The 21,969-nt window shown below is 41.6% G+C and overlaps 1 protein-coding gene across 4 annotated transcripts in view; it reads left to right on the forward strand.

The window, feature by feature from the left end:
- The window catches only part of SREK1 (splicing regulatory glutamic acid and lysine rich protein 1), a 58,801-nt gene extending 45,124 nt beyond the window's left edge, over window positions 1-13,677 (forward strand). For all 4 annotated transcript variants that reach the window (XM_063454079.1, XM_063454081.1, XM_063454080.1 and 1 more), the window contains 8 exons: window positions 1,818-1,996; window positions 3,251-3,381; window positions 4,930-5,035; window positions 6,765-6,884; window positions 8,957-9,103; window positions 10,834-10,926; window positions 12,465-12,606; window positions 12,910-13,677. In XM_063454079.1, coding sequence (XP_063310149.1) covers window positions 1,818-1,996; window positions 3,251-3,381; window positions 4,930-5,035; window positions 6,765-6,884; window positions 8,957-9,103; window positions 10,834-10,926; window positions 12,465-12,606; window positions 12,910-13,041 — 1,050 coding nt within the window. In that variant the 3' untranslated portion in view covers window positions 13,042-13,677. The remainder of the gene's footprint in view (window positions 1-1,817; window positions 1,997-3,250; window positions 3,382-4,929; window positions 5,036-6,764; window positions 6,885-8,956; window positions 9,104-10,833; window positions 10,927-12,464; window positions 12,607-12,909) is intronic.
- The last annotated feature ends 8,292 nt before the right edge of the window (window positions 13,678-21,969 follow it).

Below are 21,969 nucleotides of genomic sequence, written 5' to 3' on the forward strand. Positions count from 1 at the left end.
CCGTGCGTCTCGTTCCCCCCCAAGCCCCTCCGTGCGTCTCGTTCCCCCCAAGCCCCTCCGTGCGTCTCGTTCCCCCCAAGCCCCTTCGTGCGTCTCGTTCCCCCCAAGCCCCATTCGTGCGTCTCGTTCCCCCCAAGCCCCATTCGTGCGTCTCGTTCCCCCCAAGCCCCTTCGTGCGTCTCGTTCGCCACAAGCCCCTTCGTGCGTCTCGTTCCCCCCAAGCCCCTTTGTGCGTCTCGTTCCCCCAAGCCCCTTTGTGCGTCTCGTTCCCCCCAAGCCCCTTTGTGCGTCTCGTTCCCCCCAAGCCCCTTTGTGCGTCTCGTTCCCCCCAAGCCCCTTTGTGCGTCTCGTTCCCCCCAAGCCCCTTCGTGCGTCTCGTTCCCCCCCAAACCCCTTCGTGCGTCTCGTTCCCCCCAAGCCCCTCCGTGCGTCTCGTTCCCCCCAAGCCCCTCCGTGCGTCTCGTTCCCCCCCAAGCCCCTCCGTGCGTCTCGTTCCCCCCAAGCCCCTTCGTGCGTCTCGTTCCCCCAAGCCCCTTCGTGCGTCTCGTTCCCCCAAGCCCCTTCGTGCGTCTCGTTCCCCCAAGCCCCTTCGTGCGTCTCGTTCCCCCAAGCCCCTTCGTGCGTCTCGTTCCCCCAAGCCCCTTCGTGCGTCTCGTTCCCCCAAGCCCCTTCGTGCGTCTCGTTCCCCCAAGCCCCTTCGTGCGTCTCGTTCCCCCAAGCCCCTTCGTGCGTCTCGTTCCCCCAAACCCCTTCGTGCGTCTCGTTCCCCCAAGCCCCTTCGTGCGTCTCGTTCCCCCAAGCCCCTTCGTGCGTCTCGTTCCCCCAAGCCCCTTCGTGCGTCTCGTTCCCCCAAGCCCCTTCGTGCGTCTCGTTCCCCCAAGCCCCTTTGTGCGTCTCCTTCATCCAGCCCCCTTTGTGCGTCTCCTTCATCCAGCCCCCTTTGTGCGTCTCCTTCATCCAGCCCCCTTTGTGCGTCTCCTTCATCCAGCCCCCTTTGTGCGTCTCCTTCATCCAGACCCCTTTGTGCGTCTCATTCATCCAGACCCCTTTGTGCGTCTCATTCCCCCAGCCCAACCAAGTGTCTCATTCCCTCTTCTCCCTCCCCCATGTGTCTTACACATTGCAGCACATTTCAATTTAGTTTTAGTCATCTGAATTGTTTGTTTTAGTCGACTAAATCTCCCAAATTTTAGTCTACTCAATTTTATGAAAATTTTTAGTCGAATAAATTAACACTGGACATGTATACGATTTTACTAATTTTAACTGTATGCATGTAGCTTCATTCATGGGGAAAAAAATAGCAAAGATATTCACCAGCTAAAAGAAGGCTTGTTGAACTGGTTTCATATGTCTCTTCGTTGATGACATTGTAGCTATATGCTTAACTGAAAACCCACTTGGGCACAGTTTATAGGATATGGTCAATGTACCCAATAAGAACAATTAGAGGGCTTGGAGTGAGAGGTAAATCTTCACTTCACAATCTTCTGATTTCTAACTTTTATGAGTACAGAATTGCTGTATCAGGGTCTTATTTACTTTACAAAACGGCTACGCTACAATGAATTCACATGTGAACACATCTGGTAGAATGTTTGGTTGCACAAACAGAATCATATGCCCAGGGGTGTTATTTTGTCTCCTTTTTTCTGTAACCTGAACTTGTCCTCCTCTTCATGGTCCTTGTATTCTAGTTTTATTTGCTACGTACCAACGTATCTCTTATTCAGATGTAGCTGAAACCCTCTGGATTTAGATATGTGTAACACACCAATACTTTGTTAATTGTTATATTTCACAAATTGTATCCTCAGACTACAACAGCAGAGCAGCTGCTAGAGTTCTTTAAACAAGTAGGAGATGTCCGTTTTGTTCGCATGGCAGGGGATGAGACCCAACCTACGCGGTTTGCTTTTGTGGAGTTTGCTGATCAAAATTCTGTGACAAGAGCTCTTACCTTCAATGGGGTTATGTTTGGCGACAGGCCCCTTAAGTAAGTCTATTTTATTGTATTATAAGAATCATAATCCATTTATCCACAAGATGGCGTTCACAGCACTTAATAGTTTAAAATACTTATTTATTAAGAAAATGAAGTGTTTTTTAAACTATTAAGGCACTACTAGCACCATAATCACTATTACTGCTTTTGTAGTTATAGTACCAGGAGTGCAATTTTAAGTAGTCAAAGCATTTTAATATGGTTTAGCAACTTACATGAGTGCCCACGACTGCATCCCTTGCTTCCGGTCTTTAGAGCTCTACAAATCTAAGTAGGGCCATTGACTGGGAACATCAGTTGTCAGACAGCGACTGTGGTCTTGGTTTGGCAGTGCTTAATTCTGCAGGAGAAAACCTGATGTGATGCTGGTGCCCAAGTAGCTGAGGTAAGTTGTCAAACCATACTAAACCATGGTACGATTTCAGGGCTTTACAGTGGTGGATGCCAGACATAAGAATATTTAGTAAAAGGGGACATTTTTCAATTATATTCAGAAAATATATTTTCATAGATTTTCTATAAATCTTTTAATCTTTTAAATACACTTTTTTTTTATATACTGCATTAAATGTGCATTTTCTTCTAAGGCACATCTTTTCTATTGAGACCTAAGCATAAACATCCCAACATCTGTAAGCTTTAGATTAGTAAGAGAAACCGCCCTCAGCCACACCGTAATTGTTTATATGGAAGTAAAAGAGATTAAAAAAAAAGAACGAACATTTATTTACAATGTAATACCACCATAATTTAACATTTCTACAGGTTTCTATGATCTAATGAATCTAATGAATCATGGTTTAACTGACCAACTATGACATGAATTGTATTTAGAAATAATTCAGCTCCCTTACCTTACTGCTTGTTATCTATTTTACACTGTTTAATTTGAACAAGTAAATGGCTCATAGCTTGTCTTTACCATCCAAATGTACCGGTAAATGGATTTTTATGGAAAATATCAAAAAGGCCAGGCTTTATGTGCTGCGTGAGTCCTGCTCTTTTTCAAACCACTTGAAAATCATGTCCAAAGTCACATTGCACCATAAATACTACTAAAGCAGTATGTTTTGAAGTAATATCTTTCACCCGGCATTTACCTTTTTAGCATATTAAACACGTTCACTTGAGTTTACAATTCTAAAATAGCATGGTAATTATTTTATTTATTTATTTAGATCTTTGGCTTGCAAAAATATTGTTGTGTTTCTAATGGCATTGTGCATCCTCCCTCCCCTCATTTAGGATAAATCACTCAAACAATGCAATCGTCAAACCTCCTGAACTAACCCCCCAAGCAGCTGCCAAGGAACTTGAAGAGGTGATGAAGCGTGTAAGGGAAGCTCAGTCCTTAATTTCAGAAGCTATTGAACCAGGTATATAGTTTCATGTGTCTTTTTTTTTTTTTTTCCCATATTCTTTATTTTTGTCATGCAATAAATACAAACAAGTTTGACATGCCCCAACAGCAAATGTCAGACAGTTCAGTTTACAAAGCTTTGTCATTGTAGGCAGAAAATTTGCCTATTTTTGTAGAATAATAATAGTGAAATCATGCTGGGCTGACATATCTAGGAGGTCATTTTTCACTGGTTTCATAACGCTTAAAGTATTGTATAGGCATCAATAAGCTAAAGGATCAAGCTAGGCATACATATGCATATAAAGCTCTCCAGAGATATTTGATATAAACTAAAGGTAAATAAAAATAAACATGTTAAACCGTTAAGTAACTTGAATTAGCTTACATTAAAGTCCACTGGGCATGGTTACAAACTGGGAGAAAGCAGCCTGCATCCCATCCTATGTTAAGCTGCGTAGTGTTATCCCCAGACTCAACCTATGCCCTTCATGGTATGTACTGTGGCCCGTTAAGAGTATACACGGGAGTCCCACTTACCTGCAGCCTGCCAACCCCGTGTCGCCAATCCCGCCAGGCTCTTGCTGTGCCTTTAACCAGGCTTGATATCGGAGCTCATTGTCCGACTTTCGGTAAGTGCGCAGAGTATTGGCCTTCTGACGTTGTGAGCAGTGTGTGTGGAGGTGTCCCCTGGGGAACTGTGGCTTAACAGTGGGACTGGACTGTTGTTGTCGGAGCAGCGCGCTATGCTATGGTCTCAATTTCACCTTCTTTGGCGTTGCGTCTGGGTTTTGCCTTGTGGTGGATTAGGCACCGCTGTAGCTGTAGACCTCATTCTTTGGTGGTTTCGAGCTGGTATGGTAAGAGTGAGGACTTGTCAGACGAGCCCAGAAATCCCTACACAGCCTGTCGAATCTAGCCTCAAAGTGTTGTACCCAGTCAAGGCATTCTGGGTTTGCTTGGTATATAGGATGCTTCAGCTCAACGGCCATCTTTGATGCATCACGCGGTATGAGGAGTGCCAGAAAGTAAACAGGCCACTGCAACGTGGGTAGGATGCCCAGTGGGGACCAGCATATCCCCTACTGGCCCAGAGGGAGGGGAGGGGGGCAGGTTAACGAAGCAGTAGTAGATTCTGTTCAGGGCATGCGGTCCCGAGTGGGAGATCGGCTGCCTCTCTCAGCCAACAGACCAGCAACCCCTGTAAGCCTGCAGGGCCAGACGGCATAACACACTGAAAAATCAATTATTTTGGGATCCTCAGTGTCCCCCTAAACTAAGATGCCTTCTGCTCTTGATTTTGAGCTGTTTGCCACGGTTTTTATGCATGTTTAGTAAGTTTAAAGTATACTCTGGCAGGAGCTCCAGGAAAACACGCCTGGTTAGCTTGCAAGTCAGGCCCCGCCCCCCTCAAATGTCATTTTAAAACATTACTAAATTTAAGTCTTTAAGTTCTTTGGCTCCTTACATGGAGCATGCAATAGATTTCTTCTTCTATTTATTTCAGTGGAAAGTATTAATTGGTGTGAGTTCATTAATTTGGTTCTAATCTTCTATTCTACAGAAACTGGGAAGCCTGTCGAGAAAGTCGCTCAGAAACACTCCAGATCGCGATCACATTCTCGTTCAAAGTCTAGGTCAAGGAGGAAAAGGTCACATTCAAAGCACAGGTAAAAAGCAGTGTGCGGATATTGTCCAGCCCAATCTATGTATCATTCATCACTTGGCATATCGCAGAGTACTGCATTTATTTGTGATGATATTCAGATCAAATTTTAGGAAAATGCTCTTCCTAAATACCATGATACAGCTTTCTACAAGGTTACGGGAGAGCTGTTATTTGTTATTACTAAAAATAAAAATATTTGATGTGCTATAGTGTGTGAATACTTTTGTAATGGATACAAATAAGTTACTCTTCAGTGTATCTCCTGGCTTCAGGTATAAAGGACTGGGGAGGGAAGTTTTATTGTTTATTTGAATCTTGTTACTGCACACTACCAAAGTCCCTGAGGAAGTCCTATACACTGACAAAACGCTTAGCACCCCTGGTGGTGACTCAGAGAGACTACACCTGTTGTTTTAAACCTTGATATAAGTTATTAAATTGATTTTTTACTGCACTCTTGAATGTGCACTGCAATTCTATTATATTTTTTATCTTGAGCACTTACATCTCAGCAAACCCATGGTGATTTAAATGCAGATGGAAGAATTGAATCCTGAGAAGGAATTTGTGCTTAAGGCTTTCTAACTTCAGTGAATGTGTGAGTGGCCATTTGTGAACACAGCACTTGTGGTTAATTCATATACACAGTTATACGCTATGTTTTTTTGTTTGTCATTGGTTTAGCAGATCATCCCCTATTTTTTTCTTATATCTCCTGCCTTACCTTTGCTCTGTAGGGGTGGTTATATGTTGCTGTCATTGTTCAGAAGCACCACTTATGCAACAAAGCCATGCCCAATATCAAAGTGTGAAGCCATCCTAAAGTGCATTTTCGAGATGCACTGCACTTGCACAAGTCAGGATTATGAATGCACACTATCTATTGATTAGCTGCATGTTTGTTTTAGTTTGAGCAGTGGTGTGTCCAACCAGAGTCAAGGTGGTTAGTCCATAGGGCATTGTTAGCCAGGAGATGCACTGAAAAGTGGTATGTACTTGAAATAATTCACATTAAGGCTATAATGCAAGTAATCTTTTATTTTGAATTCTAGAGTTTTTCTTTAACCCCTTAAGGACCAAACTTCTGGAATAAAAGGGAATCATGACATGTCACACATGTCATGTGTCCTTAACCCCTTAAGGACACATGACATGTGTGGCATGTCATGATTCCCTTTTATTCCAGAAGTTTGGTCCTTAAGGGGTTAAGGGGTTAAAGCAGCTCTGTCATCTTCTGGGATCAATGCATATTTTGCAATGACTCCCGATGGTGACATCGCTGCTTGGTGTCCTTTGATCCAAGGGTACAGAGGAAGGTAAGTTGAACTTACTCGAAGCTGACCCTCACAGCCACCGTTATGTCCATCTTGGGGATCCTGTTCAGAATGGAACTTCATTTGTAAAGATTGTGGAAGTCTCCACAGACAATGCCTTCTTCCTCTCAGCTGTCGATTGTGATAACTGGGGTACTTAACAAAATTTGACAATAGAGCTTCTTGTTTTGTCAAGCAAAGGAAAAATGCATACTACCCTACTTTGTCTTATATCTTCTGAGTGCATGCAGCAAAATTCCAACAGAATCAGTGTGAATGTTTCGTAAAGAGTTTATCTTTATGAAATATTCCAATTTCAAGAGGGTGGGGTGACAGCGAGAGTGCACCAAGAAACACAGCAAATCTGCAGTTTCATTGTAGCCATGTTACTGATCATCCTGTCGATGTTTGCATCAGAAGCCGATCACGTAACAGATCAAGGTCCAGACATAAGGAGCGAAGGCGATCCAAAAGCCCTCACAAGAAGAGATCTAGATCAAGAGAACGCCGAAAGTCAAAAAGTCGTTCACGCTCCAGGTATTTATTTTTACTTTTAACGAACAGAATGACCAGAATGACCCTGTGTATGTATTCTTGCTACATTAACATAGTGTGCTACTAGACTTCCATTGCCTTTTCTGTATTATTATTATTATTATTGATACAAACCGTAAATTTTACTGAAGTATAACTGTATTTTTTTCCCCTGTAACCTATTTGTTACAATGCTGTGTTACAAGGGGTTAATGGTCTAGTATTTATATGGCATGCAATTAGATGATACACTGCCCTGCCTTTTATATTGTTTATTTTTAGTGGTGTAGCTTCCTAAAAGGTATGCATTTTCCCTCATGTAAGCTAGTGGTCCTTAAGTTGAATGTTGATAGTCCAGGAAACCAAGAAGTTAGCCTCTAGCCATCATTGCACTACATCTTTTATAATGATTTGTTGATCTTTTCCACAGACTCCTCCTTTTCTAGGGTACAACCACTGAGTTTCATATTCCACTGCACATCAATATTATTCATAGTTCAATTAGTGAGACTATACTCACACTACTATTCCCATAACACATATTTTACTAGATAATGTATTTGCATTTGAGAAATAGTACTGCTAAGCATGCAGTTATTTTATCTTATCTTAGATTATTTGTTCAGATTGTGCCTTAAAAGGTTAGCAGTTCACATGTAGGTTTTCTGCTTGTGAAACTTTGCAGCTGTAACCAATAGGTCAGATAAGAGCCCCACAAAATTACCACATTGGCTTCTGTCTGTTCTACCTACGTTTTTTCTTCACTAAACCCCTTAATAAAATAGCATTTATGCATGTATTTGAGAAGTTTGTAACTGCAAAGGTTAAACGGACACTATAGTCACCAGAACCACTATAGCTTACTGTAGTGGTTTTGGTGTCTATAGCATGTCCCTGCAGTGTTGGCACTGAAAACACTGCCTTTTCAGACTCAGAAGGGCACTAGAGGTGCTGCCTATCTCAGTGCAGTACTGGCCTTTAGCGGAGTTTGAACGCTCCTTATAGAGATGCATTGATTCAAGGAGGAGATGCTGATGTGGCGCACTGTTTTGCTGCACATGCTCACTAGCCTCCCAATGCTTTCCTATAGAAAAGCATTTGATTGGCTGAGATCACCAATATTGCTCATGGGGAAGCATTGGGCACATTCAGCATCTCGTGCATGATGACGCCAAACGTGAAGATCCTTCAAGATCAAAGGTCTTAAGGACGAAATGCTTCTAGTGGCTGTTGGTCTGACAGTCGCTAGAGGCATTATTTTAGACATATACAACCATTGTCGTTCCTAACGAACAGGTTTCGCCTTACCCAGAACCTCTACATTAAGATTAGGTGCTTAGTGTCCCTTTCAGCTGACAGATCATCATGGGAGGTGTGGTTTATTAACTGATGAAAAGTGACCTGTTCTCCACCTCAGCTGTATTTTGTAAATGAGTCTCAAAATATCAGCCACTTTCCAGGGAACCACCTTATAAAAAAGGTAAATGTTCATTGCAACATTGGTAAGGTATTCTGGTTAGATAAAGACGTTATATTCAGATACTTATGATATTATTTTTTTTCTTAGGAGGCTGCAATAAGATGATATATACTTTTATGATATTTCTTCTTGTGTTGCTTGAGAGAATAAAATAAGATACACCTATGATATTTTTCTTTTCCTTTTTTTTCGTATTACTTGTGACGATAGAAACAGCTAAAGCTTTTTTTGGTCTTCAAAAGGTAATAATTTCTAGATGTCCAATGATTGCACTGTTGAATTAAAGAAACACTCCAAACCCCTCAGACACTTCAGCTTGCTGGTGTGCTTCATGGTGCAACAAAATGTCTCTTTACATTCTTACTTTGATAAAGTGTAGTTTCCAAGATAAATCTGCTCTTTTCTAAAGCTCCTAAGTTGTACCTTCCCAGATGTCAAGCAGACTGCAAAAGTCAATTTTTAAAGAAATCGCTGCAACATTGTAATAAGTTATTTACACTGTATGTAATTTTGTGAGATTAGTTTTCTACTCTTCCGTGTGTTAGTGAACTGCTTCTTTAGTAGTAGCTTGTTAATTTCTTTTTTTTTCCTACAGAGAGAAAAAGAGAGACAAAGAAAACAAAAGCAAAGCTAAGGAAAGGGAAAAGACGAAGGACAAAAATGACAAAAGGAGAAAAGAAAAACGATCTAGAAGCCCCTCTAAAAGCCAATCTTCTGCCCGAAAATCTCGCAGTGTTAGCAGGTTGGTTATGCAAAAGTAGTAGTTAAATGATTTCTTTCACACATTATTATTATTATTGCCATGTATATAGCGCCAACAGATTCTATAGCTCTTTACAATATTATTAGAGGGGGGATTTAACTATAAATAGGACAATTACAAGAAAACTTACAGGAACAATAGGTTGAAGAGGAAACTGCTCAAACCAGCTTTCAGTCTATAGGAGGTGGGGTATAAAACACAATAGGACAGGAAATAGCAATCAAATAAGGTGGGAGTGAAGCCGAGCTGGAGGAGAGAGAGTGCTGCCCTTTAGGAGAGAGCAAGAGACAGGTATGGATTTTAAGGCACTATATGGCGGTAGGCAGGCAATTCCATAGGAAGGGAGTTGCCCACGAGAAGCCCTGCAAGGGCGAATTGGCAGTACAGGTGCGAGCACCGGACAGGAGGTGGTCACGGGCAGAGCGGAGAGACAGAGAAGGGGCATAGCTATGGATCTCTGAAGAGATATGAGGGGCTAGAATTGTTCAGTGCTTTATAGGTATAGGTTCACATAACTTTACATGATTTCGAAGGTTATATGCAGAGTGTACCTTGCTCCATGTTGTTCTTACAGAGGTAGCTTATAGTTGCAGTAACTTCTAGATACATTAAACGCGGGGTGTTTTATTTCCTCCTTTTTCAATATCTGTTTTTGCCAACTTGTCTGTGTGATATGCATGTACCCCACTTGCAAAACTAGGGTGGATGTCTCCATTTCCCTGCAGAGAGCCCAAGTTTGAGCTATGGTGAAAATTACGTCACACATACCATTAGTGTTGTTCTATAATGATACTGATATTACTGAGCAAACGCCGTCTTCAGCTCCTCTCTCGCGGGCCTTCTCTTGTCAAAGCGTTGCCGCGGGTTACCATGGCAACATGCTGCCTACCAACCTCATGAGAGTTGGAGAGAAGACAGAGCATAGTGTGTGCTGGGTCCATAGAATGCAACCCCACATATTTACACACACACACACACACACTGCATCCACTACAATTAAATATTTGTGTAAACATAAACAATCTGACTGGGATGTATATTTTGTGCATTTCCCACTCAATAGAAGAAATATTTCCAAAAAACAAACAAACAACATTAACAGCAGATTATATCTAATTATTGTTTATAAAGCGCCAACAAATTCCGCAGCGCTGTACAATAGGGAGATAAATAAATATATATATATATATATATATATATATATATATATATATATAGAGAGAGAGAGAGATATCTATATTGCCCCATGAGGTGGTCTTGCACAAGATAATCACTATTTATAAACTATTTAAACTATTATTTTTTGAAGATGGGAAGATTAAATGAACAAATGTAGACACTTTTACAACTTTATCTTATTGACGTTGTTAGAGTGCCTGCAGTGCTAACTACACTCTCCCACCCCCAAATACTGTAACATACCATGACGTCGCTCGCATGTGCGGTGCTGTCACAGCTGACAATATAGAATCATTGAATCATTGATTCTTTATGGAGGAATCATCGTAGGCGCATTACTGCGATGCCGCACATGCGCCTACGTAGATACTACATTATATTAGCCTGTCATGACATAAGTCGAGAAGGAGATTGTGGTAGTGCTGAGGGAGACTTAATGCTGGAGAGCTTGTAAATAGTATTACTGCTGAGACTTTTTGATTTTATTCCAGAATGTCTGTAAATTTTAAATATGAATCATTTTCTTCTAGGGAAAAGCGCAGAAGGAAAAGCCGAAGTTTATCCAACTCTCCTAAAAGTTCCAAAACTGTAAAAAGGTCTTCTCGCTCACCCTCTCCTCGAAGGTAATAAGACTTTTGTGTACTGGTGTTATTAGAACTGTTTGCTTATTGCAGGACATAATTTATTCTATAGTGTTTTTTGTAAAATATACCCTTTTGATATTTACAATGCTCTAGCAAATATATAAATGCAGATTTTTTTATTTTGTGATTGTAGTTCTATTTGGTTGTCCTAGTGGTGAAAACATAATATTTGGCAGCTGCAGATGCTGCACTAGCAAGTATCCATGGTATCTTGCAGTATCTAAGACTCCCATGTGCTTGGTAGTGTGGGTTGCTCATTTTGTAATTTGTGGAGGCATACAGATATGTATTGTCACAATGGTAATTACTCATATCAAACTACGGGCTTCAGTGTTTATTTACTTTCTAGTTGACCGTGTTCTAACTTTTGTCACCTTTGCTGCTGCCATAATGTCAGGTTAGCCATTACTGGACTGGTCAGTCTGTGGACTGTAAAAAACAAACAAACACTTAACTGCTTTGTAAACAGAACAAAATGTTTTCAGAATTGTCTCTCAAGACAAAAACAGCAGCTTCGCCCCAGTAGGCCTATATCTTGTAAATCATAGTCTATTTAGCAAGATGTTATCCAGCATACTGTAAACACATACCTTATGAATTAATGATATAGGCTGTTTAGGCGTATATCCGATTACCTTGAATCTAATATAGTCTTGAAAAGAGAACTGTCCATGCAGTGTAATTTCTTTCCTAAGTGGTGCCATTTATGTGACCCTTCATTATATAAAAAAAGTGCTTACCCAATTAAAAAAATCTCTGCTTTGTCCAACACAATGTTCACTTTGTGATAAAAATCCAGTGTCGGTGCCTAGCGTGCCTGTGCAATAGCTCATTATATAGCACTGCCAATAAAACAAAGTGACTTTCAATTGGGTAGACTTTCTCCTAGTATCCCTTAAATAGCAATGCTCGGGAGGGTACGTACGTGGCAGATACTGACTATTTTCCTTTTTAAAGTACTCTATGCTACAAGCTAACATTTGTAAGATGTTCACCATAGAAGGTGTTACTGTTTGGCTAATCTTACATCTTCTCTGAATTGTTAAAACTGTTATCATAACCAACGATACCAAACCATGTTTAAAGTCATAAGAAAAACTAAATTGTTATTTTATTTGGGAAACCAGTCTAGAAGTTTAACAATATAAACAGAGGTGGCAAGTTATTTCTTACTATCTCCATTATTTTGTTTGCTTTTGACCTTTATACTTGCTGGGAATCTTGTACAAACTAAGAAATTAAATCTAATCTACTAAGAAATACAAAGCAACTTTTTGGATATTGCTCACGGTGGGATTTATTTTGAACTATATCAGCTGTCCTTAATTAGAGGTAAATTCTGAATATAGAAATGTTACTTATATTGCTGCTGTTAGGGCTTGGAGTAAGTTGTCTTTAAGTATACGTTTGAGATTGGTTTTCTTTTATTATACCTAAAAAATTATGTTCTACAAATCACATTTGTATAACAGGGATTTTCCAGTAAATTTCAGTTTTACAAAATATTATTCTCTCAGCAAAAGTAGAAAAGAGAAAAAAAGGGGGAAAGAACGGGATCACAGTGAAGAAAGAAGGGAGAGAGAGCGCTCCACGTCCAAAAAAACTAGCAGTAAAGAGCATGAAGTTAAGTCGATTAGTGATAAATATGATAACATAAAGGTAAGCCATGTTTTGCTTGTGTTCTAAAACAAGCTGTTTCCTGAAACATGTCTCCTATTCTGTATGTTATCTAATTAGTGTTCCAACAGAATATCCTGTGTACACTGCTTTATTTGTGCATTTCTGTTTAAGTTGACTAACCTAGCTGTATGTGTAACTTACATATTTGCAGTCTTTTTTATTAAGATGTGCATGAGCCTACTGATTGTGTTTTCCTACTAGAGGGACGAGTAGGTGCTTATACTGTTTGCTAAAAAGACACACACTGTGATCAAATTTTAATTAATTTTTTATTTGGCTCAGGAAAAAGATGGACAGACTACTTACAAAGGACAGGAAGATGACAAAGATGGAATGGTTGATCAAGGGAATTCAAAGCACAATGGAAGCTATCGAACTGCAGATGACAGTCCAACAAGCAAGATAGATGTCTAAGAACAGCCAGCATTGGTTAATATGCCTTCCTCGAGGACGCTCCATGAAAACTATGTTAACAATTTCCATAAACAAAAAACTGTGTGGGAGTTTTGTATTGTTTTCTGCTGCGGTAACTTCCCTAGTATTGTCTCCGTTCAACAGTGTTGAATAGACTATGGACCTATGAACTTGCTGAAAACGGTTTGTGCTACAGTAGAGATATCAATCATCATAATTTTCAGACATTTCCCCTTCTCTCCAGACATTTCCCATTCTCTAACAAAGTGCTTGTTTGTCTATAGGTGTGTGTGTGTATGTATATATATAATATAATTATATGTACACACACAACACACTATTAATTTTTGGTTCCTGTGATGCATAGGAAAAAGTTACAAACAAGCACTGCTTGTTATTAACATAATGGCGGTAATTTAATTTTTTATATATTGTTTTTCTTGTTAATATTTAGGAATTCAAACTACAAACGCGAAATCTTTCTTACATTTTTTTTTTATTTTACATTTTGCAGCTTACAAGAAAAGCTGTATTTCGGTTCAAACCACATTTTTAATATGCATTAACTGTGAAAAGAAATAAAAGTAATAGTTTTTGTTTCCACCAATAAACTTGTATTGGATACTGTACAGAGAATGATGATGCATGATTATCATTTTCACATTTTTGAAAAAAATATATATTTTTTATTATATATTTTTGTTCTTTCTAAGTACCATAGTTTGCTCCATAATTTATTTGGGCTAATGTCTGTATGGTTCTTATTCAAATAGAAAAAAAGTACTGTTTCATTGGATGAAAGTCTTTATTATTGAATCAATTCGAGCACACAGTGGAAGTTTCAGTGCATTAAGTTGTGCGGTGTGTTTTACAGGACTGCTTCCGGATAGGTTTTTTTAGATTCAGTCTAAAACATGAGTATTAAACCAAGACACGCGAACAAGTGCTTTACAATAGTTATGTTTTGTTCTCTATAATGAGTGCTTGAATTTTTTTTTTCTTATTAGCAGTTTTTCCAAATGCACAGTACAAAGTAAAGAAAAGAGCAATTGCTGTATATTGTGTTTTGAACATTTGTTACAAAATAGTGTTAATAACAGTAGTAACAATAACAGTCATCACATAATGCATATTTTGCATTGATGAGATTTTCATAGTTGGTTGTTGAATTGTACTGTGCACTGATTTTTAGGGATAATAAACTCAAACCAGAAATCATAACAGATGGGGAGGGTCAAGCAAGGGAGAGGGGAGGCAGGGGGGAGAGGGGTGTCGAGGAGGGTCTGGTGTGGCTCTTTGTGTATAAAGCCTCAGGGGTATAGGACTATGGCTACGGTCCGTATATGCATATCAAATGGAAGCAAGGTGGAAACTATCCGTAAACAGGAAGTAGACAAGTTGTAGATGGGCATATGGATATAAACCTGAACACAGGCATAAGTTGATCACAGGTGGAGTCTTGAGTAGAACATACATAGTTACATGAGTAGAAGCATAAGCAGCTACTTAAGTAGGTACCCAAGCAGTTATTTAGACAGATATCTAAGTCGGCACAAAGGCTCTCGCATGAACACAAGTAGGATCAATCTACCTTTCAGACATTTGCATCTGGCAGTTATGTTGTTTGGATTTCGGTATGCCTACTGGAAGAAGTTGTAGTAAGTATATCTCTTGGTCTCTTGGCAATGCCACTTTTGCGGACTGCAGAATTAGCTTCAGAACATTGTCCCAGAATAACTTTAGTTTGGGACACGACCACCAGACATGGTACATAGTGCCGGGTTGTGTAAGACACCTCCAGCAGACACCTGAGGTACCTGGATTTATATTTTTCACTCTGGCAGGCACCAAACACCAGTGGTACAAAAGTTTTCTTGATAGTTCTCTATGGGATGTACAATATGTAAATCGTTTGTTTGCCAAAATGGTCCTAGACTATTGGGTGTCATCTAGTGTTTTTTGGAAATCTTTTTCCCAGGCTGTAACAAACGGTGGCTTGTTAGTGCCTTGTAGCAGGGTCTCACCATTATATATGAGAGAGAGAGGTGTTTTTTGGGTGCCGTCTGTTGTATTAGAAACAGGAAAGAAAATAAGATATTAGGGAACCGATACTGAGAAAACCTAAAGTGGGTGGTAACCCCTATGGATGATTAGAAAACAAAAATGTGGATATTGTGGGGATATTTATGGGATGATAATATTATACAGTTGAGAATCGCCCACTATTTCAATTCTCTTAGATCTTAGAGATCGTTATAATGTAAGTGAAATGTATTCCATACAAAAAATAATCACAATTTGTTATAATAATAGATATAATTTATTGTGACAAATAAAATAATAATAATATTAGGCAACATGCATGATAATAATCAGTGAATATTTAGTAAAACATCGTATACAATGGCAATGTTAAAACAATCCAATGGCTAACCGCATCAACTGATTTATGAGGGTACTTCACAGACACAGAAAGCTAAACTTCACACAGCACAGCGAAAAGTCGTAAAACCTTGGCTAACAGTTAGATCAACTGAGTATCCCTTTCAATGCTGGCTAGATCCTCCTAGGCATATAATATCATATTCTCATGTAATTTTCAATTAAAATAACATTTAAACCAGCTCATTAATCATTTCCTGGAACCATCCAATAAGAATCTACCAGATTCTATAAGCCAAATTTTAATTTGCCTAAAAAGATATCTTATCTTATTTTAGAGCAAATCAATACACCTGGATAAAAACAGTGGTATGCTAACACGTGATAATATCACATTAATATATAATTATTCTTAATTCCACCTGCAGAATGGAATGTTTATAACTATATATTCTTTAGTTAACTAAGATTTCTAAATATTAAAATCTGACCGTGATTTATCCAGTCATATATCATGCTATTAGATTTTAATTAATTTAGATTAATAAATAAAACCAGCAAAATTACCAGTTATGTAGATGTTCTCATCAGATGAGTAGGTAGTCCCAGGAACTTGAATGCGAGTATGATTGGTTGTATGGAGGTGTGTAAGTAATAGAGAAAAGTGATGTTGGTTAGAAAGTAAGAGTAAAATTCTAAGTGTCAATGAGTGTTTCTTGAGTTGTGTCCTGAATATCTCTGAATGTCCGAATCTGAATGCCCAAACTCCTCTCTTCCCTTTGTCCTAACTTTTTAAAGGGAAAGATTCTTTCTACGTCATCAGTTGGTAAAACCAATAGGATACTGAAGGTGTGGTCAAACTGCAGATCGCAATTTAGATTTTTCGTCCATAGAGGGTGCAATTGCCTAATTAAACTTTCCTATACAGGAAAGAGTTAACTTTTCCTGATGACGATTTTGACGTCATTTGGCTTATCTAAATGACTACCATAACTTACATTTGCTGTCAGTTCAAAGCGTTTCTTTGGATTTTCTCCAGACAGCGCGTCGACAATTCCTGTTGTAATTTCTAAAATTGACAGTTCTAAACTCAATTTCACCCCTTACTTACAATGGGACCTTGTAAAATTTAGAAAGTAAAATTAATTACTTAGTCTTCTCTGTCACTACTGTCTGTGTTTAAAATTATTTCTATTCTATTAACATTTAAACAGAGCATTCCATCCCCCTGCTTCATTGCTTATCACTTGGCTTGTTTACATAATGCATTCCTTAGCTCAGGTTGATGGCGAGTGTTACTGAAAGCAAGGAAAGAAATTTTGTCTGTCTTGCCTGAAATTCAAAATGGAGTCCGCTCTGTTCTGAGTGACTCTGGCAATATACACTTTTAATTTCTATCTTAGCACAAAATGTCTGCCGATATAAATATCCTGACAATATAGTAATGCTAGTATAAGTAGAAAGCTACCTATTTCAGTCAAAAATTACCGAACAAAAAAAAAATATATATATTAAAACTTGACCTTTAATGAGTACTAGTAAAAAAAAAAGTGGGATAGACTAAATGCAATAATACCCACCAATAACAGAAAACACATAAACAAATAGATAAATAGACCACAAAGGGAGGATCTACTAAATGTAGAAACAGTCTACCTATAGGCAAAGGAAATAGAGTAGAAAGGGTAGGTCTGCTAAATAAGTAGTTTTGCCTCCCAAGTAAATGTGATCTACAGAGGTTATGTGTATAACAAAAGTCTCTAAAAAAAAAAAAATCTAGATAAATGCTAGAATTATTTTGACAGATGCCACCAACACTAAACTGCAGTAAAGAGTTGGATTTAACAGTTTGAAGTGCAACAATGTAACAGTTGGGAATAGGCAAGTAGCGAGTGGCAGAGTTGCTGTATTAAAAAGCTATATATAGAGCACACAATTCGCTACTATCATTGCTAAGTGTACTGTAGTAACGGTTGTGAAGTATTCCCTAATGTGCCTTCGAGGGCACCCCTTAATTAAAAAAAGCTGTCCCTAAGTCTGTAGATATTAAATAATACCACCCAGCCAGCTGACCTGCTACAGAACAGTACAGTATCTAAATAGGAGTTGTGGAGCATAACCATGATGTGTATAATAACTAAGTCAGCATATAAATAGCGCAGGTGGATTGCAGCGTCTATACCCCTGACGCGCGTTTCACCTTTCGGTTCATCAGAGGGCTCTGAAGTTATCTGTCGCTGGACCAAAAGTATGTTACGATTCTGGAAGCACCCCCAGTGGCTGTCTTGTAGACAGCCACTGAGTGCAGACTTAGTGCTGCAACTGCAATGCTTAACATTGCAGCACTAGGTCCAAAAGGGACACAGCACCCAGACCACGTCAATGAGCTGAAGTGGTCTGGGTGCCTACAGTATCCTTTTAAACTCCTTCACTGTGTTAACCTCTACCACTTCAGCTGGATGGTTATTCCATGCATCCACTACCCTCTCAGTAAAGTAATACGTCCTGATATTTTTAAACCTTTGCCCCTCTAATTTAAGACCATGTACTCTTGTGGTTTTTCTTCTTTAAAATATAGTCTTCTCCTTTACTGTGTTGATTTACTTTATGTATTCAAATGTTTCTATCATATCCCCCTGTCTCATCTTTATATAGCTCCAAGCTATATATGTTAAGATCCTTTAACCTTTCCTGGTAAGTTTTATCCTGCAATCCATGAACCAGTTTAGTAACCCTTCTCTGAACTCTCTCCAGAGTATCAATATCCTTCTGGAGATATGGTCTCCAGTACTGCATACAATACTCCAAGTGAGGTCTCACCAGTGTTCTGTACAATGGCATGAGCACTTCCCTCTTTCTACTGCTAATACCTCTCCCTATACAACCAAGCATTCTGCTAGAATTTCCTGCAGCTCTATAACATTAGGTCTGTCTACCTTTGTCATCAGAAATAATCACCCCTAAATCTCTTTCCTCAGATGTCGAGGTTAGGACTCTATCAAATATTCTGTACTCTGCCCCTGGGTTTTTATGCCCAAGATGCATTATCTTGCACTTATCCACATTAAACGTCAGCTGCCACAGCTCTGACCTTTTTTCTAGTTTACCTAAATCATTTGCCATTTGGCTTATCCCTCTGATACATCAACCAAGTTGTCCGGGAACCGCACAGTCACCTCATGTTGAAAACTGTTACATAACATTCATGGCTATGTGCCGCTTAGGTGACTGGGGACCTACAAAGTCCTCATGCCAAAATTAGTTCCATAGCAGTCACAGCTATGTGGGTTTGGTTCATGTGAACGGCCGCCAGGGAGCTAGCGTTCGGTTCCTATTGTCTTCCCCCATGGCCCCCATCCCTGAGTGGTGGGTGGGGGCCCTAAATTAGAATAAGGGGGGGGACCTATTGTCCTCCCCCTGGCCCCCCCAATAAGGGGGGCCCTCAATACCAATACGGGGTGGGCCTATTGTCCGGCCCCCACCCCTGAGCGGCGGTTGGGGGCACTACATACCAATAAGGGGGAGGAACTATTGCCCTCCCCCCTGAGCGGTGGGTGGGGACCCTAAATTAGAATAAGTGGGGACACCTATTGTCCGGCCCCCGCCCCTGAGCGGCAGGTGGAGGCCCTAAATAAAAATGTAAACTCCCCCAGGCGACTAGGGGTCCCCAAACCCCTAGTCACCCCCCTCCCAAATTTTTTTATTGACCCCTACCTACTCCCCTCACCCTAAAAATAATGAGAACCATTTGTGGGTTTGGTTCATGTGGTTCAGGGAGCTAGCTTTCGGTTCTATTCGGATGAAGGGAAAGTGACGAACCAGGGGCACCCAGGGTAAGGGTCTCAGACCTGGACTATAGTTGGTGGGCAGGAGGCCAGCTTCTACTCTCCTCCAGGAGTTTGTGGCAAACGTGCGAGTAAAAGAGTGTTTGTCACAGCTGCTCTAAAAAAATGTTGGCCCTCGTGGGAGATTATGGATAAGATTTTAGTCACAATATGGTCAGGGTCCACAAGAACCCATTACTTGTGTGGTAGTGCCTCCCTCAACTGGTGAGAGAGATAAGCAATCCCTGAAAAAAAAACATTGCAAGTTTTAAACAATTTTTAGTTCATATAAAGTAGGGATGTGCATGGGGAAAATGTTCGGTTCGGCCTTCCGAAATTCGGAACTTCGGTTCGGAATTTCGGGACTTCTCTTGCAGCCGCTTGGTAGATAACTCCCTAATTCCCACTGTTTAAAAAAAAAAAAAAAAAGTGTTCCTCCTCCCGAGCCCCCACCCCTGCCGCGCGAGTGGGGGCTTTTAAACTGAAGGGGGGACCTATTGTCCTCCCACCTGGCCCCCACCCCTGAGCAGTGGGTGGCGGCCCTAAAGTAAAATAAGGGGGGGCTATTGGCTCCCACCCCAGAGCGGTGGGTGGGAGCCCTAAATACCAATAAGGGGAGGGACCTATTGTGCTCCCCATGGCCCCCATCCCTGAACAGTGGGTGGGGGCCCTAAATTAGAATAAGAGGGGGACCTTTTGTCCTCCCCCAACCCTGAGCGGTGGGTGGGGGCCCTAAATTGCTTCAAGGGGGGACCTATTGTCCTCCCCACTCCCAAGCGACGGGTGGGGGCCCTAAAGTAAAATAATGGGGGGGACCTATTGTCCAACCCCCCCGGCCCCCACCCCTGTGCGGCGGGTGGGGGCCCCTAAATTAGAATAAAGGGGGGGGGACCTATTGTCCTCCCCCCAGCCCCCACCCCTGAGCGGCGGGTGGGGACCTTAAATACCAATAAGGGGGGGGCCTATTGTCCTCCCCCATGGCCCCCATCCCTGAGCGGTGGGTGGGGGCCATAAATTAGAATAGGGGGGGCTATTGTCCGACCCCCTGGCCCCGACCCCTGAGCGTCGGGTGGGGGCCCTAAATAAAAATGTAACCCCCCCCCCAGGTGACTAGGGGTCCCCAAACCCCTGGTCACCCCCTTCCCAAAAAATTTATTAACCCCTACCTACTCCCCTCACACTAAAAATAATGATGGGGGACCAATAACTAGGTACCTGTAAAACAAATAAATAAAACTTACCATTTGATGTCTTCTTTTTTTTATTTTTTTCAGCCCCAAAAAAGGGCAAATAAAAATCCACAATAACTGTCGCACTTTGACTCAAACCTCTCTGATTGGTTACTTTCAGTTAACCAATCACAGTGTTGTTAACAGTCAAATTACACAGTGTGGGAAAATTCATTTACCTGTCAGAGCACTCTGATTGGGTGGCTTAAACCAACCAACTAGAGTGCTCTGAGCCTCATTGCAGGGCGATAAGCCTTCCCCCGCCCAGCAGAGCTCAGTCTGCGCGGAGCCCTCCATGGGTGAAGATGGATTCTTTTTTTTTTGCTGTCTGGTTTCTTTTTAATTTATTCGGCCTTTTTTGGGACTGAAAAAAGAAGACATCAAATGGTAAGTTTTATTTACTTGTTTTACAGGTACCTAGTTATTGTTCCCCCCTCATTATTTTTAGGGTGAGGGGGGTAGGTAGGGGTTAATAAAATTTTTTTGGAGGGGGGTGACTAGGGGTTTGAGGACCCCTAGTCACCTGGGGGGTTTTACATTTTTATTTAGGGCCTCCACCCGCCGCTCAGGGATGGGGGCCGGGGGTGAGGACAATAGGTCCCCCCCATTATTCTAATTTAGGGCCCCCACCCGCCGGTCAGGGATGGGGGACAGGGGGGAGGACAATAGTTCCCCCCCATTATTTTACTTTAGGGCTCCCACCCGCCGCTCAGGGGTGGGGGCCGGGGATAATGGACAATAGGTGTCCCCCCCTTATGTTACTTTAGGGCCCCCACCCGCCGTTCGGGGGGGGCAATAGATCCCCCCTTCAGGTTAGAAGCCCCCACTCGCGTGGCTCGGGACTGGGTCATGTGTTTTGTTTTTTTGCAGTGAGCAGCCATAGGCCTAGACTCCGTAGTGTGGGCAACACTAGTCCCCGTACAGCGACCCTATCTACAAAGGAACTAACTTCGTCAGAGCAAGCATGGCGCCCAACTACACTCAGGAGGCGTTTGACAGAGAGGTTGCCACGCTGCTGGCTCACTATGGACCCAACCCCCCGGAGAGGTCCGTGCAGCTCGTGAAGAGAATAGTGGGAGAGTACTTGCCGTTTGAATCAGAGCGGGCAAGGGGGTTGGTATGTCGGGAGAAACCACAGCAGCAGTGGGTACCCCAGGGAGCTGAAGGTGCCGTCCTTCCTCCCCAGCGGCAGTGTGTACCCCAGGGAGCTGAAGGTGCCGTCCTTCCTCCCCAGCGGCAGTGTGAGTCCCAGGGAGCTGAAGGTGTCGTCCTTCCGCCCCAGCAGCAGTGTGTATCCCAGGGAGCTGACGATGCCGTCCTTCCTCCCCAGCGGCAGTGTGTACCCCAGGGAGCTGAAGGTGCCGTCCTTCCTCCCCAGCGGCAGTGTGTACCCCAGGGAGCTGAAGGTGTCGTCCTTCCTCCCCAGCGGCAGTGTGTACCCCAGGGAGCTGAAGGTGCTGTCCTTCCTCCCCAGCGGCAGTGTGTACCCCAGG

This window comes from Pelobates fuscus, chromosome 5 (genome assembly GCF_036172605.1).
Source record: "Pelobates fuscus isolate aPelFus1 chromosome 5, aPelFus1.pri, whole genome shotgun sequence".
Lineage (NCBI taxonomy): Eukaryota > Metazoa > Chordata > Amphibia > Anura > Pelobatidae > Pelobates > Pelobates fuscus.